This window comes from Caloenas nicobarica, chromosome 1, assembly GCF_036013445.1.
Source record: "Caloenas nicobarica isolate bCalNic1 chromosome 1, bCalNic1.hap1, whole genome shotgun sequence".
Taxonomy (NCBI): domain Eukaryota; kingdom Metazoa; phylum Chordata; class Aves; order Columbiformes; family Columbidae; genus Caloenas; species Caloenas nicobarica.
In genome coordinates, this window is record NC_088245.1 from 73,389,007 (window position 1) to 73,415,757 (window position 26,751).

Consider the following 26,751-nt stretch of genomic DNA (forward strand, 5'->3'; position numbering starts at 1 on the left):
GTTTCCCACACCTTTTAGTGGTCAGTTCTCTTCTGGATGTTGTCTAATGAAGGTGAGGCCTAAAATGTTAACCTGAATATGGCCACATGTTCTTAAACTTTTAGTAAGTAAGTGGTTTGTGTTTTGGTTGGGTTTTTTTTTTTTTTTTTTTTGAGAAGAACAACTCGGAACTCTGCAGTATTTGACGGGAAGCCAGTGTAACTCCCTTGAAACTGGGGTGGCATGCCTGAGTCAGTGAAGTATGAGCTAAGAATCTGGCAGAAGCCTTTTGCACAAAGGAAGGCTGAGAGAGTCTCTCAGGAAGCCTGCACGCTGCTAAATGTGGCATGTTTGAACATGAGGCTGACATCATTGTGAGTTCATAGTAGTGAAAGAACAAAGTATCAGCCACAAATTAGACTGACCTAATTTTTAAGTCACTGCTGAAAACTTAATAGCGCAGCGTGTTGCTTGTGCAAGCTGTTTATTTCTATCCCAAGCTCTGATACTCAATTTAAAGCACAAGTTAACCCTGTGAAATGTCGAAGGAGTTGTTCAGGAAGGTGCGTGTGTGTGTTTGAGGGGTGCTGCAGACTTCCTTCCTTGTCTCTTTTTCCATTCTGACCTCAGTCTCCACACGAAGGAAGTGATTAAGGACCACCCATCATACACCTTTATCCTTCAGGATCAGTTTTCCTGGAGGTAAAAACCTCAGGATTGCATACCCAAATCTAACCCGTTCCTGTGGGCTGCTCACGTGCAGACTGGAAGTCTGTCTGAAAATGATCAGAACGCTTACTAGCGGTATCAACAGGAATTTATGTATCACCAGTAAGTTATTATAAAACTAATGAGTTTTATTTATTGATGTGTCCGTGATGTGTCCATGATGGCTGACAAATAACTGGTGCTTCTTCCATTGCTGAATATGTAAGAAATACAGGGATCTTGCAGTTTGCAGATGATATATTTTCTTCCCAAGTATTTATTAGTTGATTCCACACGCACTGAAGTTGATCTATTTTCTTGATGTATTACTTCAGAAGTTTATTGAACTCTGTTAATTTAGGATTACTTTGACAAGTCACTGCCTTTCTGGTTGCTTTTTAGAGGATTGTGTAAAACAGAGCACCTCTGAAAATTCTGGAGAAATACAAAATCTTGTTTATAGATTTGTACAGAGCTGTGTGTATGTGTAAACACACCAAACAGGATAATACAAACGGAACTTTGAAGGAATACATTTTGTTTCTCCTTGCTATTCAAAACCCTGTTAGAAGCCCAGTGAGGCTGGTACAAAACCTTTCTTATTGACCCTGGTCTTTGACTAAGGCGCATATGAGACAACAGAGAATTTACTCCCTCGGTTTGATATTGCATGCTTTTGTTCTTCAAAATAAGTAAATAAATAAAAAACCAAACTGGTCCCTTTTAATTCTTGCGAACTAGATGTAATGGCGGTCACATTTTGTCAGTTGTATTTAGGGGCACTTAATATATTTTTCTGGTTATATCACTCTTCTTCCTCTGCTTAAATGGTAATGTTTATAGTGATGTAAGAGGCACAGCTGGGGAACATAAGTCACCCTCTGCTCTCCCCTTCTGCTGTAAAGATATATATGGTTTCTCTTTTCAGCCGTGTAGTTACTGTGCTAGAAACGTGGCTTTGGCACCACTGCAGGTCTTCTATAATGTGATTCAAATTCCAAGGAACGCTTTAAATGAAACTTCGAAAGCAATTATAATAAGCAGGCCATCAGGACAGATTAGGTGTGCAGGCATGTTCTTGTCACAGTGTGTGAGCTGTCAGGAGTCTCACACCATGCTAAGAGATTTGGATCCCAATGATGTGTATCTAGGAGTTTGTCAATTTATTTTCTGGGCCTCATGTGCAATTCAGCAGTCACTCCATGTCATAGCCTGAACCCCCCCCTGCTCTGCACAGCCCAGAACAAGAGACTTTTAACAGGATTATGGCAACTGTTTGATTTCTGGGAGCACTTAAAAACTTGAATTATTCCAGTGTGTTAAGTGGGAGCCCTTGCTGTATACCACATACCTTTACTTTTCATTCTCTAACCCCACCTCGAGATTGCTGGGCTGTACCGTGTTTGTGAACTCACTGTTTTCCACCTCTATTTCCTTGCCATGTAAAAGTCATTTAAGGAGAAACCCAATTAAACGTAACTGCTTTAGTCAGTAGGACTCAGTTTACACGTGCGTAACGTCGATGCTTCATTGGGCCCAGCATCCCTTCTGAAGATGCTTCTGTGTGCTTTTATCGCCTTGTAGCATACACTGCTTACAATATTAATTTTGTTTTGAGAATGCAGAGGGTTTTTTAAAATGAGTTTGACAACATACTTAATTAACACATATTGGGTATTTTTTTTTAAACTTCTAGGTGTTTCTCTGTACAGCTGACAGGACATGTATGTATGGCAGCGCAGCACCGTATTTTCAGACACAAGCAGGAAGAAACAAAGTATTAATGTTGACAGTTTAAAAAAAAAAAAAACCACCAAAAAAACACAAACCAACAAATTCCTTCCAAACTTTCTCATGCCCTGATGTGAAGGGGTTGAATGAGCACGTTGCCTTCCGGGAGAACTGGTGTCATTTCCTCAAATGCGTGAGAGACCAGAACACTTTAACCCGCAGTGTACCGTGGAAGCAACTTACATGTCCATGTTCTTAAAGAAGATTGGCTCGCTGTGATCTTTAGTCATTCGATTTAATCAAGAGAAGAGTTATTAAAAAGTCTGTTGCAAGAAATTCACCCCTGCCTTGCCCAGAAGCTATTCCTATTTATTTCCCTAATAAAATTACCATCATTATGCTCTGCCTTTAATCCATCCTGGTTCTTGTACGAAGGCTTCAGATCCACCTTTTGTTTTCATCATGCAGTGACCACAAAGCAGATCAGAGTTGCTGGTTTGTTTTGGTTTTGGTGGTGGTTTTTTTGTTTTGTTTTGTTTTTTTAATAATATAAATTCTTGGCTCCTTATTTGCAGCCCCATATTATTTGAACGTCTCCACCTTAATGTCTCTCACTAGGCAAAAGGCCTTAAACTTAAAGGATAATGATTATCTGGAGGCCGAGGTCCTGTCTTATCTACTTTCATGAGGAGCTTTTTAAAGAAGCAGCATAGACTATTAAAGCTGCTGCGCTTGAATGTTTATTTAGCACTACTCTTCAGAGCACTTCTCCTCCTTTTAATCTGTTTCTCAGCAAAAAGATGACCGTGTAAAATCAAAAAGTCACTGTTCACATTGATCTGCAGAGCTGCAGAAACACGGTCAGTCGATTTGGGACATGCGGGTTGTGTGTAGTAGGTGGAAGCCTTGGCGTGATGAAAGGGGCTGCTGTAAAGCAGGCTTTTTCTACAAAGAGTAAGGACATGCTGGAATTCCAACAGCTTGGGTTTTTATAAAGTAGTTCAGCCCCTTAAGATTTTCCCTTTTTGCATTTTGTGTCTCTGAATCAAAAGCTAAAATGCAGTTGCTGGTAGAAACTGACAGGCCTGGACTTTGCCAGTTGTCACAATTAAACGATGAATCTGCAGCCTTTGGTGTACAGGACCCAAATAGCACTCACGATGTGTTTTATAAGGATACACAGATAAATAGTTTGCTCGGTGCAGCGCAGCTCTGTAGCTGTGGGAGGAACGCTCCCTGTGACCCAACTGGTTGGGTTCGTTTAGCTGCAGTTTGGGGAAGGCCCTGAGCAAGAGAGGAGGAAAAAAGGCTTCCAATTCTAATTCTGGAAAATAGAAGAAGGTATTTAAATAAGGCCTGGAGGACTTCTTGTTTGCCAGAAGTAAGTAAAAAGGCAAGTATAAATCCTTTTGTAATTCACCCTAATTGAAAGGATGTATATTTCTTTTCCTAAAGTCAGCAGAAAAATCCTGGCCTCTTAATGGCGAAAGACATTTTTAAAAAGTTTATCCTAAGCACAAATAGCTGAAGTTTCCACTTTAAACTTGGGTGGCTCATTCATATTTCATTTAATGGTAATATGGTATCCTCTCTTTCCCTCCCTCTTCTTACCACCAAGGCTAAAAAGGAGGGGGGGAGATATAAAATGTTTCCGAAAATTACAGGAAATGTCTGTTCCTTTAACAGCATTGCCAGGGAATTTCCAAATGTGCTTGATGCTTATGGCTGAACTTGCAGCAGCACGGTCTTCAATCATGAGTGGATCCTGTTTTAAAAATGTGACACCTCCTTCCAGTAAATGCTGTTGAAACCAAGTATATGCTTTGTTTCTCATCTGCTCTTTGGGAGAATTAATCGTGTGTAACGGTGAAATGAGGGCTCTTGGGACTGCTTTGAACTCCTGATTTACTTCTGTTCATTACAGTGCGAAAAGTATTATATAGTTTTGTGAGGTGGTAGCTGGTTTATTTGTAATGACTTTGGAGAGGCATGAACGGCAGATAGTAGTGAATGTGAAGGCTGCCGGGCAGTTTTCACAGAGACTTCAGAAACTGCACGTGAAGCACTAAGGAACAAAAAGGGTGATGCTTTTTGCCCCAGTTCTTTGTTTCCTTGGACTCTTGCAAGGTGGTCTCTGATCGCAGGGTCTTATATCTAGGCAGAGCCTAATCGGTATTAAGCACCGATTAAGTTTTAATTTCCAGGGATGAGATTAGAAAAGGGGATAGCAAGAAACACAATTAGTATGATGAGCTTTCTCTTCGTTCTCCGTTGCCTTCTGCCGCTGGAGTATGAGAAGGAGCAAGGGGCATCTGCAGAACTTTCTTCCTGGGGCTGGAGAGGGTACCAGCCAGCCAGGGACAGGCAGGGAGAGACATGGACCTGGCACAACTTCCAACAGATCCTCTGGTCCGCCTGTCTACCCTGCTGCTCTCGCGTACATACGCCAATGTGCTAATGATGGAAAAGCAAGAGGATCTCCAGGCTGGGACCTCCCAGGGACAAACACGTGGGTCCCAGTCAAGGTGTCTGTCCCAGCGAGCAGAGCGTGTTTTGGGCAGCAGACTCTTTAATGATCTGTCTGAAGGGCTCTAGTCCCACGTTCTGCTGTTGGCGTTCGCAAGGTTTTTGGAGCGGTTGCCTGAAGAGGAGAGAGGTGATTCTCGGAGCTGCTTTCCTGGCAAGAAGATGCGGGGTTTGACTCTGTTCAGCTCAGCCCTCTGCTGCAGTGACTTCATGGTTGTTGTTTCATTTACTGCGTGGTTTGGAGCCACTCCTGGATTTCATAATAAGGCAGCGCTTGGCAATAATTCATCATCATGGTTTATGTTACAGTGATTAAGCGGAGCTGTCATCTCTTGATAGTGATGGTTCGAATCTTGTTTTTAGCTGCCCAGGAAACAGTTTGGAATTGACACTAATGTGTTTATTTTTACTTCCTCATGTAAAGGTTATAATTTAATTTGTTCACGTAGGAACAGCAGGTGCTTTGTATAGAAGTTGTACGGGTAGGACCATATATAATGATTGATGATGCCGGTGTTACCAGTTTCCAGTGTTGGCTTTTTTTCTGCATGAGGAGTTGGGGTTAATTACCTGAGATGTTCTGTTTTGTGGATCTTCATCCATGCAAAGTATAGCTGTAATCAGACTGACTTAGGGCCATCTCCTATACTAATAGATACTGAACAAGAGTGTGTGACTTTGCTTGAATTCATGCAAATGCATCGCCCGTGAATGCTAGTTATAGATTAGTTTTCTAGCAGGGAGATGTGTCAAATTGTTTGGAAGGCTCCTGTTGGTTGGTTTTGGTGGTTGTTTTTGTTGGGGGGGGGGTTTCTTTGTTTGGTTTTGTGTTTTTTGTTTGTTTGAGGGTGTTTGTGGGGTTTTTTTTTTCTTTTTTAAAAGTATCTCCAACTTTTTTTCTTTTTAAAGATAGCAGAGAGATTTGCTGTATGGTTTTTTTAATTATTGTATTTTTAAAAATAAGTATAGCATAACTTTCTATTTCAGATTATTTCTGTGTACATGAATGCTAGCATTTATAAATCTCACCTAGGTTTTCATGTGTTTGGGGGAGTTTTACAGCAAATGTCTGCAGTGAAAGTGTGAAATCCATTTTCTGGGTTTTTTTTTTTTTTTTACTTGTAATAAGGATTGATTGATTTATTTTCCTATGTTTAGGTATTTCCCTCTACTGGACTTTGTATGTGGACCACCCTCTGTCATCCTGTTCAGCTCATTTAAAGTTTTACTTGAATGTAGGTGAGTAATTACTTTTGACATGAAACAATATTTAATTATTTAATTTAAATTAATATTTAATTAATATAATAGTACTCCAGAATTTTCAGTTGCTTTGACTTGGAAGACATACAGGGAGAATAATCTTTTGGAAATCCATTGACAATTTTTCTGGTCGTCTAGTGTCCCAGCCAATAGGAAATTAAAAATGTTATTTGTTATGGTATTTGTTTGGAGTGGATTAAGTAAACTTTCATTCTGGGTGTCACAGAACTATATGCTGTGAACCTACAATGAAAAAGTATTTTGAAATGGAAGGAGCTTCTTGCTTGTATGGATGGAGAAGTGAGTCTCCAAATGAAGTCTCTGAGCTGTTGAATAGGGTGGTGTAACATCAACAGCGTGTTCTAATGCTTCCCATGAGCTCACATTCTGTCAGTCAGGTTTCCTTGCTATAATACATAATAAACCTTTATTGTTCCACAGTGAATATCAGAGAGATCGGCTTCTTGGTAAATGGAAGTGATGATAATCTGGCTTACTGATTGAAGTTGGTGCTGGTACATGGATGAAACTTGGAAGGACATTGCACATATTTGAGGGCTATGCTGAGTAGGTCAACAAAATGTGTTTTGATGGTATAGTTTTTGGGTTTGTTTTAGTAGTAGAACACAGTATATTATTTCAAGTACCGCTATTTGTATGAAAAGCAGTATCTTACTGTTACATAAACGGAAGGTCCATTCATCTTGCTTAGCCCAGCTGTCTTAGAGTTCTGGTGGTAAAAATGTCACTGAGAAGTAGGTACAGAAATAGAGCAAGTTTAAAAATCTAAATGGGAGGTGTTCTATGCAGCTTATCCATGGGAAGTTGATTTATTTTCTGACTCTCTCTCTGTCTCAGTTTTCAGATTGGTGAACACAGTGACGTGGAGTGACTTTTCTTTAGGACTAGTAGTCAAAATCGAGTACTTAGTCAAACAGAGTAAAGGACAATAGAGTACAGAAAGAAAATTCTCCTTCATCTGTTTTTTCCAATGGTTTATACTTGCCTTACTCATGAATGTACAGTGTGTAATCTGAAATGCATGTGGCTGCTGTTTCTACAGGGAAGAGAAAATACACACTATTCCATTTTGACCTCATATATAGATCTAAAGTACAGAAAATGGGAGAGGAGGGAGCAGCTACTCTGATCACACAGATAAGCAAAGGAAAGCAGTGTGAAATTCTTAAAAGTGCTTGTCTTTTATGAACAAGGTACATAAGTTACATGTTAAAAAAAAAAAAGTGTGTTTCTATTTGAGCAACTTTCTTGCTGCTGTCCACTCTTGCACCAAAGTGGAGTGTAGTCAGGAGGGTGGGGGAAAGTCTGTGTTCTTCTGCCCCTCAAGCAACGTGAGGAAATGAAAAAGTGCTGATGACATGATGACACTTACTTGAGTCATCTGAAAAGCCAAAAGACATTCTCCTTCCCCTCAGTGGAGGAACACGAGCCCTTGCTAACAGAGCTCTTCTTTTAAATCACAAGCGTTTGTAATCTCACTCTTGTGTGGTCTGCACAATGGCAGGCAAAATGTGGGCTTCTTGTAACCTCAGTTACATTTTTCTTTCCCCAGACTTTACACTTTATTACACAGTTGTCGATCTCTGGAATTTACTGGCTGGCTTGCTGGGTTCAGAAGAGCTATAGCCATTCTTCACTTTCACTAGAAATCTTATTTCCCTTGTGCTCTGTAGACATTTGTGTTTCTCACTGCTCATGAGTAGCAGCTTGAGCAAGGATCAGCCGTCTCTATACTTGATTGTCACTCAGTCTCTAGTGGCTTAGGTTACAAGCATCTGCCCAGAACAACTTTTGTTTCCACCTTGCTAAGGCTGATGAGGGAATGTTGTGGCTGTTGTAGATGTTGGGGAAGAAAAACCATCTCACAGGAGTGGGAATTCACCCGGTGATCCCTAGATCAGGAGTTCCGCTCTGATGCAGGAGTCTGGATGGGCTTATTTGTTGAGTATCACGTGTGGCTGCAGTGGTGGGGACTGGTGCTGACGGTGTTGGCACCAGATATTGAACTACTGGCAGCTCTTAGCTCAGCAACACAGAAGCCAAATGCTCCTTTGAAAACAGCTGCTGTGCCAGCAGCGGCATGCGTGCTGCACTGCAGGATCTCCTCCCTCTGCGCTGTAATTCAGCTTTGGGGTTTCTTTTTTGTGCTGGTGTCCATCCTGAGAAACCCGAAAGGGGATTTGACTGTAGGGGAGGACAGCGTTTTTCTCATACGTGCATGTGTTTGCCCCTAGAAATGGGAAAAATACACAGTTTTTAAAAAATCAACTCTTTCGGGTGTCTCAGGCTGAGTATGCAGAAGCTGCTCTTCAGGACCTTCTAATGTTCAGGTGCTCTAGAGTTGTTTTGTTGGTGTTTTGCCGTGCAGTGGTGACGCACGTAGGCACCTGACAAAGCAGACATCAGCGACGTCAGGAACAAAACTGCTGAGCGTTTATGACACCAAGGTCCAAGGTTATCTTCTTATGTGAGGTAGAAGTCTCAAGAGATTGTAGCAAGGCTTCTAGAAGCTCTTTGCTAGTTCCTTAACCAAGGCAGAATTAGAGCATGATTCTGAGAGTTTTTAAAATATGTTCTTACTCTACATCTACTGCTTTAAAAATAGTTGCTCTCTTATGAGCCAAAGCCTGAGATAACCCAGACAAACGTCCTGCTGTGACGTAAGGGAATTGCTTGGGGTCGAATTGGAAGAAGTAGAAATTAGGAGTGCATACAAAATGTAAGTTATTTTGACTGAAGGATCAAACACACAACTTAAGTGCCAGGTCTCCAGTTCTGTGGTTGCCTGCTTTGCTCCATCTGGGCCATTTGGGATGGGGACAGGAATCCCTAAGGTGAAGCAGGGTCCTGTAGTTCTGTGGCAGCATTACACAGACGTATTAGAGATCCACTGTTGTTTGTATGGCAGACAGTGGGGTTTTTGTTGGTTTGGTTCTTTAAACAATATGGAGAAACTGTAAAGGTAATCGGCAAGTGTGGAACAGATCTTTTTAGTTTTACAGTGATGTTAAGTTTTAATTTTCTTCTGTAAAAGAAGAGGTAAAAAGCAGTTTCAGTTCATCTACAAGGAGGAAGAAGCCATGTAGTATTACCAGCGTGTATGCAAGTGACTTCATGCAGTATTCTCATAGCTCGATTACAGATCACTTTTCTGTAATCCTGATTTCAGTGCAGAACATCCTGTGACTAAGATGGTTTCCTAGCTTGAAGATCAGCAACATAATAGCCTATTTAGGGCAAAGCGTTGTATTGCATCATTTTATGAGACACTATGGTGTCAATACATGCCATTGCGATCTAAGTCAAAGTAGCACAGCAGAAAGACAGGAGTCAAGAAACTGAATTTTAGCATTTTATGAAATATGATTGGAAATGAAACAGATATTTCAACACCTCAGAGTAGCTGAATGATAACAACAGTCTCCAGGAAGGGCAGGAGAGCTCTAGTGTTCACCTGAAGCTGGAGGTCCCAAGGAAGAGTCCCAAGGTCTGACAGTACCAGAAGCAAAGATAATTAAATCAAAACAAAAACCTGTAATTGATTTAAAAACATTCTTCTTTCTCTGCCTGATGGAGCTGTTCCTGTCAAAATAGGCTTTCAATCACAGTCACTTGGGGTGACATTACTGTTAAGTTTATTACTTTCAAACCACGGGCAAAATGCTTTCAGAAACTCAACACATAGCTATACATTAAGGTAATAGTATTATTTGAAAGGATTCTTGACTGGTAGCCCACTTGGCTTATGTTCTTTACATGCTTTTTACTCAGTCACCATATATGACTGAGTTCTTTTTAAGGGTCCTCTGAAACAAAGTTCTAACATATGAGAGTGAAGGCTGAGGAGCGAGCCATAAGCGTTTAGAAGAAATATACCCAAACTGAAAGCTGCAAATTAAAGATTATGTATTTTTAATAGCCTCTGGTTTAGAGTTCTGTAGTTTCTCAGCTGCTTTATTTTCCTATTATTACTTGGACTTTAAGTCAGCAATTTACCATCAAAACAAACTGTCTAGTCCACGAACAAACTGTCTAGCTTGCAAAAGAGCTGGAGCCAATTCCCACTAGAGCCAGTGGAAAAGTTTTCATTGAGTTCAGTAGGTTTGATATCTGGCAGCCTTTGATACAAATAAAAGAGAATCAAAATTAATGACAGGACATGTTAAGAGAAATTTTTTAAAAAATGCAGAATACTTTTTTCTCTCTGAAAAAAAAAAAAAAAAAAAAAAGGGGCACAACTATCAAGTTTCGTTTCCCCCCCACTTTGCATAAGGGCACGGTCTTTTAATACCTTCCAGCCTGTCTACAGAGAGCCCAAGGCCAGCATATAATGACTGCTCTTGGAGGAGGAGGACACCAGCCAACCAGGTTGCAAAGATAGGGTGTTTGGTTGTTTTGTGGGGTTTTTTTTAATAGGTTTAATTAAGGCTTGGTATAGTGGTTTTTCCAATATATTTTGTAGTTTAGAGCAACATGCATTTTGCTGCTATACGCTTCCATTTATCTGCATAAGCTTAAAAGCTCTGCCTCTACAGCAGTAGAGTCAGGGCAAATAGAAAATCACATTTTGTCAATCTAATGGCTGTTTATGTGAAACCTGCTGTTTTTCTTGTATTACTACATGAAAATTTCATTAAACAAGTTTCTTTCAGTTTTGGGGGGTTTTAAAGTGAAGTTTGTACTTTTTTCAGAATTTATTTAAGATTTTGTAGATGTAAATTTGTATACTATGTCTAACAAGTAAAATGTCAGCTGACCTAGGATTTCCCATTACTAAACACAACTGACCTGTTGCTGTAACAGGACTTCTAATAAACTCTCTGTAAAGCAGTTTGGATTCATGACTTCTCCTGCAATTATGATAACAAATATTTCAAACTAAAGCAGAAAGTCAAAACCATAAGTAAAATGTAAGTTTTGCAGCTGAACCTGTTAAACTGAGCATGCTTTTTTTTTTTTTTTAAATATATAAAATCTTCATCCCCATATGTACCTTGGCTGTTGGAAGTGAGGAGCGTCTGTGGTGGGACATGTTGTCCATCTAAAATGGATACAACATCATCATGTTGTGCCAGGGGAGGTTCACATTGGGTGTTGGGAACAATTTCTTCCTGGGAAGGGTTGTCAGGCACTGGAACAGGCTGCCCAGGGCAGTGGTGGAATCACCATCCCTGGAGAGTTTAGCAGACACAGAGATGAGGTTCTTAGGGACATGGTTTAGTGCCAGTGTTGGGTTAGGGATTGGACTCAATGATCTTGAGGGTTTTTTCCAACCAAAATGATTCTGTGATTCTGTGCATTAAGAATCCAGGAAAACATATCCTCACAACTTGCTTCTGTTTACATATGTTCCACTGCCTCAGGATTGTCAGTCATTTGGATTTTTATTTTCTTCGCCTTCACCGCTTCAGTTTTGTAGCAGCTGTGTTATGTTGCTTTGTCCCAGCCAGCAGAAGGTAGAGGTGGAAAGGCTGCTTGGGTCACAGGCTGGGTGCCATGGGCCAGGCCTGACATAGGACTCGCTCAAAGGCTCGCGTTGCTTTGCGCAAGAGGCGTTGCGTAGTTTTGCTGACCTAAAATCGCTTTCCCGAACAGGAAAAGGGAATGCGATGGTGTGAGATGCGCGAACTGGAGAAACGTGGTTTCTTGCTGAGCTGGCTTTACCCTGCACCGATTTGAGCCCCGGTTGCTCGTTTCTGAACAGTCCGAATGAGGTGAGGAACTCTGTCAGGCTTGTCCTTTCATGTGCAGGCTCTAACCTGTGAGCTCGCCACCTCGTTTGAAGAAGTCACCATCCTCAGCTGTCTCCTCTTGCTGGAGTCCAGCACCAAGGCAGCTGAAACGTGTGGATTGTGTCCCCTCCGGAGCTGCTGTTTGCAGCCTTGCACAGGCGGCTGTCGCTGTAAATATCACAGAATCGCAGAATGGTTAGGGTTGGAAGAGGCCTCTGGAGATCATCTAGTCCATGATTGCACTAAGAGACCAAGTTTTGAACCGCGGGAGCAAAGCAAGTTGACTCATGTTTTCTGTTGCATCTGTAGCTGCAGCACTATATACACTAAAATGCAGCTAAATAGCTTACGGGCAAAGCCCCGTGGTGGCTCCTTTCTTAGGGTTGTTCCTACAGGGACTAGTTCGATGTAAGTGTGTTTTGGGATAATCTTAAAAAAACCCCGACAGCTGTGAGCCAGTAATGCAAATAGATGGTGAAACATTTTGGGTGGTTTATTTACTGCTCTGCTGCCGCTGCCATTTAGGCTGATGTGCTTCAGATGCTGTCAGGATCTAACTTCAAAAATTACAGTTTGCTTCAGGTGTGATTTAGCATGTGTGGAAAAGTGTAACGCACCTCACGCTACAGTCCCACCTGCTCCAGAAGGGCCAGAGGCAGCGCAAACTGCTTCACCTTTCAATAGCACGTTCACAAAGCCTCCATTGCGTGTCTGGTGATTAATTCAAATAAAATGCTTGTGTCCTGACGTAGCATCTTGTTCTTCTGGTTCCTCGTCAACCACGTTCTTAAAGGAGAGAGGTGGATGTGAGTTTTGTGCTTTCTTTGGTACAGTTTCAGTTCCCTGACTTGCAGTGCTGGTTTGTGAAATGCTTTCCAAGGCATTAAACTTTAAAAATGTACCTTGACTAATTTTACAACTTCTTGCTAAGTGGTGGTGTGCTGAAACACATCTAATTACTTTTGCTATTGAAAGGAATACCATGATTTAGGGCAGTATCTCTTAATTATATTCTAACAAAGTCTTGTGAAGAGGCAGAGCTAGTGGCAACAAAAGTCTGCAATTAAGATAGGGTATGTTGCCTGAAATACAAGATAATTGTCCAGGCAGGATCCTTGGAACAGATTCAGAGACTGTAGTTTCAAATACTCTCTCTAGGTGTTCGTCATACACAGCAGAGGGGGGAACTTCTCGGGAGTGTATTTATTGTGTGGGAGAGTCCACTGTGCAGTTGGCCTCAAAGTTGAATATTTTGTTCTGCAGGCTTTCGAGACCTCATTTGATTCGTGTTTGTGTGTTGTGTTTTGTTTTGTTTTGGTTTTTTTCCCCTTTTTACAGGCTCTTAGTCCAGTGTAAAGCTGATGGGTGGGAGCAAAGGTAAAGAATGATGTAATGCGGTGGCAGCCAGAAAGCATCTTTTGTTTGAATTGTGAAATGGCTACTCCATAGTCATCTCCCGATGAATCAGATGTGAGGGGCTGCTTTGTGGAAGGGGACCCTTTGTAACGGCACATCCACTGGAAGCAGGAGGGGACATTTCGCTTGAAGAGCCCTTTCTGAAAATGGGTCTAACTTTTCCTTTGCCAGTCACTACCAGCATGACCTCATACACTTGTAGCACAATGGCGTGGCTAAGCCTTTGAGTACACAGCCATTACATCATCGCAGCAAATTAGAGAGGGAGGTGGTAAAAGAGGCCTTATTGTTGTCATGGCCGATGAGATGATCAGGACTCAACTCATTGTTGCTGAGAAGTTGGTGGCTTTGCTGGAGAGTGGTACGGAAAAATTGCTGCTGATTGATAGCCGCCCCTTTGTGGAATACAATACATCCCACGTCTTGGACGCCATCAACATCAACTGCTCCAAGCTCATGAAGCGGAGGCTGCAGCAGGACAAAGTTTTGATTACAGAGCTCATTCAGCATTCAGCAAAACACAAGGTAAGGGTCATTTTCCCCGTATTCCTTGTATTTGTTTAAAGGAGTGCCTGGAAAGCAACTCGTAATAATTTTTCTTTAGGTATTTCATTAAAACAAACAAACAAACAACAAGACTAGGGGACTGAGTTTTGCTGAGCTCTTGCCTGATCTAAGAGGCGATGGGTTACTACCGAGTTTATCTTTGGGATTATTTGTAGCCCTGAGTGACAGAGTAATGGGGAGGGATTTAGAAATTCCTTGGAAAGAACGCTCTCGGGGTTCTTGTATGTCTTGCAAAGCACAGTCCCTTAAACGTTTGTAATTAAGGCAGGAAACATTCTCCATCTGAACTTCGAAGGATTCTTTGGGATCTGTGGTGGCAGGGATTGCTTAGCAAGTGGTCATACAGTTTGCAGAGAAACTGTAGCTCTGTCAATCCTGGCTCCTACTTGCTGTTTAAAATTTTTTTTGCGTGAGTAATTTGATATATTTCTCTTATTTAATAGTGTCACTAGTGAAAAGAAAATAGCTAAGCTGTTTAAACTTAATTTGTATCTATGTGTGTTTCAGTTTGTTTTTTAATGCATTGGTACTTCTTTCAAATGTTTTGGTTACAAAACTAATCCATTACATTCTTGTTTTGACATGTTAAAAACTGATGCCTTTTATTATTATTATCTAAGCATATTTTATACATGAAGTTGTATGGATGGCTGAATTTAAGGTCTCTATTGTTTATACCCCAAAAAACCCCAGATGCAGAAGCTAAGGTAAGACTTTCTTTTAAAAAGCTTAGTTTTCAAACAAACCAACCAACCTAGCTGAAGGTATTACGCTGCATTTTACGAGCAGCATAAAATTACCTAATGGCTGAAATGTACAGAGTATGCTTCAACTTGGAGCAAATGATCAGTTTACAAACTCTCAAATGAATTAAATCTGGTTAGGCGTATTTAGGTGTAAAATCAAAAATGTTTTGTGTACAGCTACATAAGAAATCTATATGTCTGAACCGTTGCATAGCAAATATGTGGGAGCCCTGATGCAGGTGATAATGTGGTGCTTTTAATCATCTTCTTCCTTCCTATCTTATTCTGAATTACTTGTGTTTCAGATTGAAATTGACTGCAAGCAGGAAGTGGTGGTGTATGACCAAAGCTCTAAAGATGTGACCTCTCTCTCATCCGACTGCTTTCTTACTGTGCTCCTGGGCAAACTGGAGAAGAACTTCAGCTCTGTGTATCTGCTTTCAGGTATGATGTGCCAAGAAAAAAACCGACACACTTGAACAAGGAGAAGAAAGGAAATGCTATTGTTGCCGTGGATGTATACACAATTTTGCAACAGTGCTGGTATAAGCTTCGGTTATAGCTCAGCTTTTTCTGTGGTTATTCATGCGTATAGTGACACTCATTATACATATAATGCTTAAAAATTGCATCTTGCAGGGGATATGTTACACCTTTAGTGCTATGTAAATGGCAATTGATCAGTGCAGGGCGTTCAGGTGCGTGTGTCTGCTACCTTAGGGTAAAAACAGTAAAAGGAGTGTGCTTCCCTGGTCTTTTTAAGTATTGTATGTACTAGGAGGAAAATCTCTTCCTTGCTGAATTGGTAATTACTACAATAGAATAAGAGAAATTATTTTTCGGAGTTAATGGAGATTATTTCGTGTGACTTCATTACACACTTCAGCTCCTTAAGTGGTAGTACTCTATTTAGGTCTTCTCCCTCACCCCCACCTTTCCTGCCCACCTTTTTTTTTTTTTTTTTTTTTTTTTTTCCAGTCCTAGGTCAAAACATCCACAGAAATTCAAGTCCTTATAATACAGGATTTGTTAGTGTTAACGTGCGCTTGTGTTATTTATGCATGGAACAGCAGACCCAGTGTTCACAAGAAGGAGCAGGGAGGGGCACAAAGCAGATCCGGGGATGAGGAATACATGTAGGAAATCCATTGCAGTGACTCCATCAGTGATGATGAAGTGTGTATACGTAGCCTCCAAGAAATGTTGAAACTACAGTCAGACACTGAATAACGATGAAGAAAAGAGCTCCAGAGAGATGCTTCCTCTTAGCAAGAAGGTTTCGCTGAGGTTTGTAGTGACTTCAGATCAAAGTGATAGGGAGGCAGTTTTGTAACTGAGATAACTTTTCCCAAACTATTTTGAAAATGGAGGAAATGAATAATTTCTGCACTCAGACAGGTGCGTTTGGTGCTCATGTGAACTGTACTTACAGAAAACTTAAGTAAGGTTGTGCTTTGGCTGTGGTTAGTGCTTCTGTTTTCTTTGCCCTCTTAGTAAGAATTACACCTGTGGGTTAGATTAAATAATTCTTCTTCCATATGAGCCACCAAGTAAATGTGTGGTGTCCAGGCACAGTAAACACTTAATGTAAGAGCGCTGAAATATGTGGTTATTACTCCCTTAAATTTAAAACTGTTGTTTAAAAATTGGCCAGTCTAGAAGCAGTTCATGTCTCTTAAGAAATCTTTTTATTGTTTGAATACCAAACTCTGCTCATCGGTCCTGAGATTTTTTTAATAACCAGAAGCGTATTACAGCTCCATACAGCAATACAGACTATTCACAACTTAATTTCCATGGTGGAAGGAGACACAGCTGTCTAATAACTATGAGTTAGACCTCATGGCAGGGAGGATTTGGAGGGGGGGGATCCTTAATAAGGCCAAGCAAAGGAGAGTATCACAAATCTGCCCTTCCTTCCGTTCTCCCTCTATAGATCAGTTGTGTGAGACAGGGCTTTGATTCTTCTTTTTCTGCTGCTGGACCCCATGAAGGAGGTGTTCAGAGTGTCTCCATCCTCTGACTTGCTAGTGGCTCCTGTAGGAATGGGCAGTACCAGGAAAGGAATGTTCCACAGCTCCCCAGTGAGTAGTCTGGACAAATACCAGTTGCCTGTATCTTAATGGTACTGTGAGAAATCGTTTTGCTTTGGTTTGTTTATATATAAATTATTTCTAGCTCATGGTAGTTGTCTGTTCAAGCTGAAAAAATGCAACATAAACCACACGCAAGATATTAGTGCACGTTAGGTAGCTGAGGTGAATTTAGCCACGTGCAGCTGGTAAGGATTAGTTTGCGTGTTTAACAGAGATAAAGAGAATCTAATGTGTTAAAACCCTCCTCATAGAAAGAAGGATTTATATTTTAGCATGTCAAATGTATTTCTTTTCACAAAGTTTGAGAATTTAATCTTATTTTTGGTTATATAGCTAGCAATGGGGTTATTTATGAATGCAGAAACAACTGATGGCTTTAAAACTAGCGGCAGAGGAGTATAAGAGCAAAAGGAAAATGTAAGCAAAGTGTTTACTACTGGTCTGTTACAGGTAAGCGCTTGTTTCAGGAAATACACCTAACTAAGATCAATCTCTAGTAACGTAATTAATGTCAGCCCTATTCCTTCAGCTCTCTAGTGGTTCCTTCTCTTATAATGAGTTTGCTCTGCCCTTAATCCTTACATACAGAAATACCTTTCACAGTCCTGTCGTTTTCATCCATCCATTAAAAAGCTAGCTACCTAACAAACACGCACAGACGAAACCCTTGTGGGATGAAGGTACTAGATTCAGTCTTACAGAAAGTTCCTTGGTGGTTATTGATACGTGACTCTAGGAATCCAGATAAAATGTGTTGTCTCAGCAAGCTGATGACGAACTCTCATAAATGTTTATGGCCCATAATGAGAGTAGAGGTCAGCGCACCGTGTAAAAAGAAAAACCTTTGGACTTGAGTTTTCCCTGTGCCGCTCAATCTGGTTTATTTAAAATAGCGATCTCAAATAAACATTTTGGGGTAGGAAAATATTTTTTTGTTGGGATAGGATAAGGAGCAATTAACAAATATCTGAAATTCCTGCATCTGTTCTTCCTGCCTCCCCCCCATTACTGAAAATTCGGTAAGGGTTTTTTAAATTTAAGTTATGCATAAAGGTATGCTCTACCCTGGCAGTTGTTGTTTTTCATTGAAGTAACTAATGTAAAGACCTCAAAGAAACCCTTGCCAATTAGTTTAAGCTCTTGATCCTACCTCATAAAAATATGTATAATCTGGTGGGGAATATTCTCAGGAATTTAAATATTTGTTTTGGTTCTTAATTTTTAACAGTGCACAAAATACTGAAATGCGAGTGCTGATGGCTTAACCCCACTCCCATCATTGCACCTACTCTGCTGAGTTAAACAAGATTTAGACACAGGGATGTGACTTGATTCCTTCTCTTCCCATATTTTGAGAACTGGATTTACTTTTATGGAGTCCTTCTCCTAGTTACAGTATTTTTATGATGTTTCTGCTTGCTCTGCAGAAACAGTTGAGAGAGACTACTGATTCTTGCTTGATCAATTAGCATTATTAAGGTGGTAAATGCCAAGAGTCTTGCTTAAATTCTATTCTACTATACCAATGAAAATCATTCACATTCTGCATGCCCTGCCCTACTCTTATTCTGGATTACTCTTACTTGTGCAAGCACAAATGTCTTCATGATGGTTACCTTTCGAATGTTGCCTGTGATAAAGATGAAGCACAGCTTTTTATTTTGTGGGTTTCACTTTATTTTATTTTGTACAGAAGGCTCAGGCTAAACAGCAGGATTTCTGAAAAAAAAAAAACCAAAAGCCAGAAATGCCTACCTTTCTGTATTTTCAACCTGACATTAGAAGTTGTAATGGCCTAACACAGAAACGCTGCGCCGTCTCTGAACTGAAACCAAAACCAAGAGTTCTTGTACTCAGGTGGATGTGAAGCAATGCTAAATGTCCAAGAAGGACTAGCTTAACTTCACAGTACAGTAATGCAGGACTATAGAAACAGTTTCACTGAACTCTTGAAGAATTTCTTAGTGCTGCAAGACCAGAGTATATTTCACCAGCAAACCATGAAGGATGTATTTTTCTGTCAGCCACTGAATTGCCACTTAGACTTCACATACCTCCGTATTTAGTGCCGTTGAGAACCACCAATATGAAAAACTTACATAAAATACCAGGTAATGAAGTGTACGGGCAAAAGAGAAGTTAAATATACGGGAAGCCTTTTGTGAGCTTCTAGAATTGGCTGTAGAGTTTTAGCCCCCAGTGCCTCCACGCTGAGGTGTAGATCTGTAGGTGACTATTCCTTTGGAGCTGTGCCTCTCATTAAGTAGCATCCACCTGATCTGTAGATGGAATCAGGGTTCTGTCTAGAAAGCTGTATACTTTTCCATTGCTTCACGGTTGGAGACGCTGCCATCCTTCAGTGGATGAAGTCAAGACTACTGGGAAAGACCGACTGGTCTCATGCTCAGGTCAGATGAGAGCTCTCTTGAAAAGGGGTGCATAAAGTTCTACTGTACTTTCTGCACAGTTATCTGTATCAGTCAGGGAATAACTATTACAGAAGTACAGATTTTCTGGGTGCCCAGCGTGAAGTCCGCATCTGACTTGCAGAACCGATGAGCACGGCACCGAGGAGCTGAATGTGGCCCTCCCAAAACTGGGGTTGGACTGTGGGTACAGTCACTACATTAAAAAAGTGATGCTGACAGGTAATCGAGGCCCAAGTGGTGAATTGCCTACTAATCTCTGCTACCCTTCTGCTTGTGAAAAATGTCAGCAGTAATGTGATTTAGCAGATTTTGCTTTCACAAGAGCTGTCTGATAAGCTTCTACAGAGCACAAAGCTACCATGGTAACCAGAAAGACAAATTGTTAAATATCTATTAAGTGATGAATGCAGATTATACATGCAGTGGACAGTGAATGAAGTCATAAGAGGAGTGAGTAGAAACTGCAAACAGAGTGAGTTCAGTGAGATGGGACAAAGGTCCTGGAAACAAGAATGAATGATTAGCCAGAGACTGTTGCAAAAAGTATGTTTTTGCGGAAACTTCCCAAATCATTGTTACCTCTACCTGTCCCTCACCTAACCAAGTGTGTGTATGAAATAGAAGACTTGCATGGAGGATGCAACGAGAAGGAAACAAGGCAGGAAGTCTCCTACGGTCTTGTTTATGCTGGCATTTTCTTTAAAATATTTGAAATTGGAAGTCCATTTAAAGGAATCCTAGTACAAAAATGCCAGTATCTCTAGAGTACCTTTACCATTGTGTTGTCTCTACTTGTCTAAAGCAAAGCTGGATGAAAAAACAAAACAAAACAAACCCAGTGCTCTCTCCTCACTTTGTCACCAGAAAAACTGTGTCTTGTGGTAGAGGAGCAGGAGATCTCAAGAATATTCTCTTACAGGTAGAACTGGACATTTCTGTCTCTTGAAGTGACTAGGGCTGTGAGACGGATCTTTCTTCCCCTCTTCTGCAGTCCCATATGCCAAGTGGAAGGGTACCCAGTACGGACTGAAAGAAAGACATGGAGCTGTTGGAGCGGGTCCAGAGGAGGCCACAAAAATTATCAGAGAGATGGAACAGCTCTCTTATGAGGACAGGCTGAGAGAGTTGGGGTTGTTCAGCCTGGAGAAGAGAAGGCTCCAGGGAGACCTTATTGTGGCCTTTCAGTACATAAAAGGGGCCTATAAGAAAGATGGGGACAGACTTTTTAGCAGGGCCTGTTGTGACAGGACAAGGGGTGATGGTTTTAAGCTAAAAGAGGGGAGATTCAGGCTAGCCAGGAGAAAGAAATATTTTACAGTGAGGGCAGTGAAACACTGGCCCAGGTTGCCCAGAGAGGTGGTAGATGCCCCATCCCTGGAGACATTCCAGGCCAGGCTGGACGGGGCTCTGAGCAACCTGATCTGGGTGAAGATGTCCCTGCTCATGGCAGGGGGTTGGACTAGATGCCCGTTGAAGGTCCCTTTCAACCCAAAGTATTCTATGATTCCATAATATGAGGTAGCTGTGGGTTGTGCCATCTGATAAATTCCTGTCTAACACCCTGACACCTTTTAACATTTGGATTTGGATATTAGTAACTTTTAGTTGTGGCCGACTGAAGTTCCAGGCATTCCTTGTAAGTCAGTCTTCACAGAGTGCCCCAAGGAGAAGAGCACACTTTCAAATGGCGCTCATCGATTAAAATAATTGAGTTACCTGTGAGTTCAAATAATTAGAGCAAGAATGAGCTGTTAAATGTCCTGCCAGTGTTTAGAGAAGGAAGGATGGTTGCACAGTGATGCCAGCTTTCCTCTTGCTGTGGCTGATGCCGTTGGAAGCAAGGCTCTGGTGGAAGATGCGAGTGTCTTGCAGAGGGAGGGCAGCATTCCCTAAGTGGTCCCGTAGCCGATGGAATATGGCCAGTGTTGGTGGCGAGGAGATGAGAGCAAGAGAGGACTCTTCAGAGTCTCTCTCTCCATCAACTTTTAAAGAGAGTGTAGAAAGACCAGTACCCTTGGCTGCAGCCGGTCCCTGTGAATATCCTGCCACCCTTTTCTACTTAAAATGCAGTTCTGAGTGTTCGTTTAGTGTCATGATTGTTTTAAGCACTTGAAGAATTGGAGCAGGGTTTATTACTTTCATATGTGGATCCACTTGCTGTCTTCTGAGAGAGAGCAAAGTTTGACTAGCATGGAGCTCTTATAACGTTTCTCAAACCCAAGAATAACTTGTTAAGTTTGCTTTTGTTTTGGATACCTCTGGAACCTCATGAAATTTAATTGACTGAAGTTACAACTGGAGTATCTTTTTTTTTTTTTTCCTAAGGCAGAAAGAGCAAGCATGAGTGTCCAATATGCTTTCTTTACTTGTCGTTAGTCAGACTTTTCCATACGCCACTTGGGTGGGAGGGGGGATCTGACCCTGTTCTTGCCCCTTCAGAGCCTTGTTTGCTTAACCTGCTTATTAACCTTGTCTTACCAAAGGCAGAAACCCTCCCGGGCAAGGAACCTCCCTTGCTACTGTGCTTCCAAAACACCTGGCCCTAACAGGACCACTTTCTGAACACCACCATAATGAAAACACCCCGAGCTTTCCCAAACCGTGAGACCTCGGATCTGGTGGAAGGACCCCCCGTGGCTGATGAGAGGGGACGGGGAGGGGGGTGGCAGCGCTCCGCACGGGGCTTGTGTGATGGGAAATGGCAAGCGTCCCCGCGGAGCCGAGCCGGAACGCGGGAATTGTCGCGGCCCGTGGAGGTCTGCAGCTCTTTGGAACAGAGTGGAAACACGGTAGATTCATAAAACTCGCGAGTCAGAAAGTTTACAACTTCCCTTCCTTGCGGCAAGGGAAAAATCTATACTGCAGCTTTTAGATAAACATTTTAATGTTCGACGGGAATGTGACTGTGAAAGTGCTGTTAAGTCACAGCATTAAGAGCTTCTGTTCCAACTGGAGGCAAAGTAAACAGTGAAGTTAGTGGTTTGTATATTTTGTCTTTGCTGTAGTATTGTTTAAATTTTATATTTTTTTTTAGCATAGTTTTCAGTAATGTTACATTATGTGCCTGGCGCTAATCAGTATTAACAGTAACAAATTCAACACTGTTATTAGGAGAAGAGAGGAAAAAAAGCACTAAACATGAATGTACCCCACTGCATACCTTTGGTGAGTACAGAAGTTTAGTAAGGCTTACTTAAAATTATAAAGTCTAAATATTATGTTGTAAAGGCAGTTGCAAATTTTGCTGGTTTTTTATTCTTCTTTTCCTTTAGAAAGGGATACAAATATAAAATGTACTAGTATATGGTTATATAAAATTTAGAAATAATTAGTGCCATTAATGAAGATGCAAATTCTGGATTTAACGAAGATGGTGGAATCTTCTGCTAAATCCACAAGTTTCAACATCTCCTCTTGCAATCCTTTCCTGGTACGTGCAGGTTGTCTTTGTTTTTTTTGACTCATTACTTGGGTCTTAGACTTTTTCCACTCCCTGCTTTAAAATAATTGGGTTTGATGCTGAGTTAACACTGACGAACTAGCATACAATTAGGTCTTGTGGGAAAAGGAGGGAAGTTGCTTCTAGTCTGTTTTCAATAAATCATTGAAGAAAGCTAATTTCTCTCTTTGGTGTTTTCTGAGTGGTCAGAATCCAAAGCTGGGGGTCGGGGCGGGGGGGAAGGAGAAGCATCTGATTTGAGTGGCACTTGAGAGAAGCGCCAAAGTTTGCTCTCTTACCACTGTGCATTGCCCTTGGGCTTTTCCAGCAGATTCCACGACTTGTGAAAACCAGACACATTTTCAGTCTCTTATTTCTCCATCAGGAGCACAAGACGGGATCGTTCTGTGCATCCCGTGTGAAGCACGCAGAGCTGCAGGGCCAGCTGGGTCTGCGGGGGTGTTGTATAAAACGCCTCATGGCTTTTCTTAGCCTGAAGTTTTAAAGAAGCCAAGCTCATAGGATCTGCCATGTTGCCTGTCTCCCTCCTGTCACCTACAACCTTGTTGGTCAGCTTCAGTAAGGTTTGACGAAAGATGTAATTAAATGAAAAAAATTAATATGAAAGCACTTGTAAGCCCTGTGGAAATGAGGACTGGTACAGTGCAGAACCTCAAATTAGTGTCTCCCACTGAAAAGTAGTTTCGCGTTGAGCTGAGCGGGTTGTGGATTTGCTGGTGTGACCAAGGAGGGGTACAGCATGGGCCCCAGCAATGCAGGAGGGGTCCTTGGGAGCTCAGGCTCCAAGAGCTGCCTGAGGATCCACCACGAGGTGGGCACCCGTGGCAGGTGGGATTCTTCAGTTTCTACAGCCCCTCGAATTATTTGGTTGAAAAACATGGGCAAGGCGTGTTTGCTCCGTGTGAAAATGGAAAGCCGCTCTGCTGGTCCTTATCATTGGACTCATTAGTTGGGGAAGCAGGATGGTACCTTCATCTTGCTCACCAACCTCTTCTCTAGCTCAACCTCTTCTCCCCTCCCCCTTGGCTTTGCTGCCAGGCTTTGTGCATGAAAAGCAATTGGTGGTGTTCTCTGTCAAGCTTTAGCTGACAAGCTTCTGGGAAACATGAAATGATGGGAACACCTATTTTCTCATCTTTTCTTTCATTCCAAGTTATGTTTCCTGACTACTTTCACAAAGAAGTAGTAAGAAATCCTCCCAGAACAAACTCAGTGTAAGCTTGTTGGTTAAGTTTTTTACTGGAAGAATTTGTATGTGCATGGAGCTCTCATCTTTCCAGGAGTTGTCTCCATGCGTGGGAAGTTATATAGAAAAAGCAAGTTGTACCTAATGAGAGGGTCCCTTGTTTTCGTGTTTCCATTTCACTGCAGAGTTGTGGGCGCATCGGCTGTTGCACTTTAATTTCACATCCGACCTCAATCCGCCTCCTCTCTGAAGGGCAGTCAGGTCTGTGTTCCTTCCTGCGCAGTCAGTAGGTGCGCTTGCCTGATTAGCAAGAACAGCTATCTCTAGACAATTAAGGATAAAACTGCTGGAGCAGGTCTCTGCAAACACTTGAGGATGGTGAGGAATCACAGAATTGGCTGTTTCAACACTAATTTTAAAAGCAACTTTGAAGAGATATTAGTATTGCCTCATGATTGATTTTTCTGTGTGTTAGAGACATAGGATTGAGTGTATGTGCAAGTTGAGACATGGGATGAATGTATGAGGGAATATCTGTGCTATATTCAACATGCACGCAAAGGAAAGGCTTATTATACGTGTGTGGATGGGGGAGATGTCACCAAAGCAGGCCTGTTTGGCCAACATAACACTTATTAATTCCAACCAGCCAACAGCCCGGTTGCTGTCATACATCGTGTAAGCATTGGTGAGCTGCTCAAGGTGAACTTTGAAAGTCGGTAGGTGGAGAAAGTGGCATTCTCCTCTCTTTCCAGCACCCTGCAGAAAAGTATTTAGGGGAGGTGGAGGGCAGGAGAGCAAAGGGGGTCCTGGGCTGGTGGATGGGGGAGGTGTGCAGAGGAGATGCAGATGTTGATCTGCTCAACAGAAGATGAAATGTCACTGGACCAGCCATGGTATCCTGAAGCCAAAGCTGGGTAACCTGTGTTGATGTGCAGAAGGGATGTGTTGATGTGAATAAAGAACGTTTGCATTTTGAAAACTGAATATTTAGTAGATTGACGTTTCTGCTTAAGTTTTTTGCTCTTTCCCATGCCAAATCAGTCTCACAAGCACTTGGCCTTCTATAAATAAAGAGAAATACTTTTGGTTTTTACTTCAGAATTAGTATGTTTCCTGTGAAATTGTCTTGTCTAATTTTGGTTGGTTACATCTCTGAGTGCTTTGAGCCATTTGAAGGAAATAGATAGGAAGAATGAAGAGAAACCACCATAACATGGAATGCACATAGGATACATCTACCGTTTCCCCCACTGTCCGGTTTTATGTCCTGTTATGGTGTCATTTAACTGGAATGGTTTTCTTGAGCATTGGGTAAAAACAGTAAAATGTTACACGCACTTCACAGCTCTGTATTAAGTGTTCAAATCAAGAGCTTAGTGCTTAACTGGCCTTTTGTGTGCAAACCTCTATGGTGCTTTACAGAGCTACTGTCCCTGCAAGTGGCAGCACGGTGCGATGCTCCCAGTCTGCTTCCATGTTACGTAGAGATGAGCCGATGTAAATGCTTTTGGTTCTCACTAGTGATTCCTCGGTATTAATTTAGGGTTTGTCTCTGGTGGTAGTTAAGCTAAGTAGTCATAAGGATCTGGATGGATTCCAATCCCTTAATGAAAGGTACCTCTTCCCCAATCAGTATTTCTCTGGGTATCACTTGTTGCCGCCCGATCGCATCTTCTCACCTCTCCTCTTCCTGAAGCTGGCGAAGTTAGTTGGGAGTTTTAGTTCCGCAAGGATTTATGCAATTGATCTGTAAGGAAGAGTAACTCTTATTGTGGAAGCTTGCTAAAACGTTTTCGTCCCTTCTGGGTTTGGCCCTATTTTGTTGGCTGAGGAGGGAGCCAAAAGTTCTGATACCAAGATTCCTTTAACCATCATGCCTTTATCATCGCAGCCATAGTTAGGAAGCGGCGTCTTGATCAAAGGGAAGTCCATAGTCACTGCTTTGCAGAACCATGGCAACGGGGCAACCGAGTAGGTTACTGGATCTTGCCAAATTTCTGCTAGTGGTTGTGGAGGCCTGTAAGCGAGAAAGGCCGGCTGTGCTGTGGAGGCCTCGGAGCCGTCGGGTTGTCCGCCGTGCACACAGGGGCTCAGGCTGCAAAACCACTCACGGCTTTTGGCACCTTAACGTGGTTTCATAGAAACTCTTGTGTGAGTCGTAGCCACAAGAAGGGGGCAGAACAAGTCAGCGCTGGAACGCGGTAGAGTGCTGCTGTTCCTTAAACGTGCTGCAGCTGGAGGGTGCTTGTCGCTTGGTTAAAACAGCAATCGTTTCACTAGACTCTTCATTTTAACACGCTACCTGAGCAAGAGCTGATTTACCTTGGGGCAGTTAAAGAACTTTGCGGTCTTCTGATGGATCATCTAAAATTAGAGCAGAATTTAACTAATCGATTTTTTTTGTTTAATCTCAGAAACATGAAGGACAACCAGCTGAACATCACAGTTTACTAGTGCTACTTTCATATCTTTTGCTTTCATGGTGGAAAATATATTAGATGATAGTCTGAAATAATTTATGTCTCATATTGCTTTAATTTGCTCCCATACTGATGGAAGTCATCATCCCCAAAGATTTTTTTTTTCCCTTCAAACTTGGGTAGGCCCTATTATGTGAGTAAGACAGACTTAGAGTACTGGTAGCTACTTGCTACCAGCCAAAGGTACTATGACTTACAGATGTGCAGTCATGACAGAAGCAGCTGCCTATTTAAAAGTGAAGAAGGAGACGCTTTGTGCAGCTTATCCTGCTTGACCATCAAGGTTTTCAGATGTAAAGGAACTATTGCGTGAGTGGTGATAGAAGAGTCTTCCATTTAATCCATCGGTATCAGAAAAAGTAGAGTGAAAAACTTCAAAAGCCTCGTGGAGGGGAGGGTGGAGGATCT

At 41.7% G+C, this 26,751-nt stretch overlaps 1 protein-coding gene across 1 annotated transcript in view; it reads left to right on the forward strand.

The window, feature by feature from the left end:
- DUSP16 (dual specificity phosphatase 16) overlaps positions 1–26,751 on the forward strand; it is a 66,375-nt gene that overhangs the window by 22,669 nt on the left and 16,955 nt on the right. The window contains exons 2-5 of the mRNA XM_065636074.1: positions 6,103–6,183; positions 11,824–11,942; positions 13,299–13,901; positions 14,995–15,133. Of these exons, the coding sequence (XP_065492146.1) occupies positions 13,671–13,901; positions 14,995–15,133 (370 nt within the window). The 5' untranslated portion in view covers positions 6,103–6,183; positions 11,824–11,942; positions 13,299–13,670. The remainder of the gene's footprint in view (positions 1–6,102; positions 6,184–11,823; positions 11,943–13,298; positions 13,902–14,994; positions 15,134–26,751) is intronic.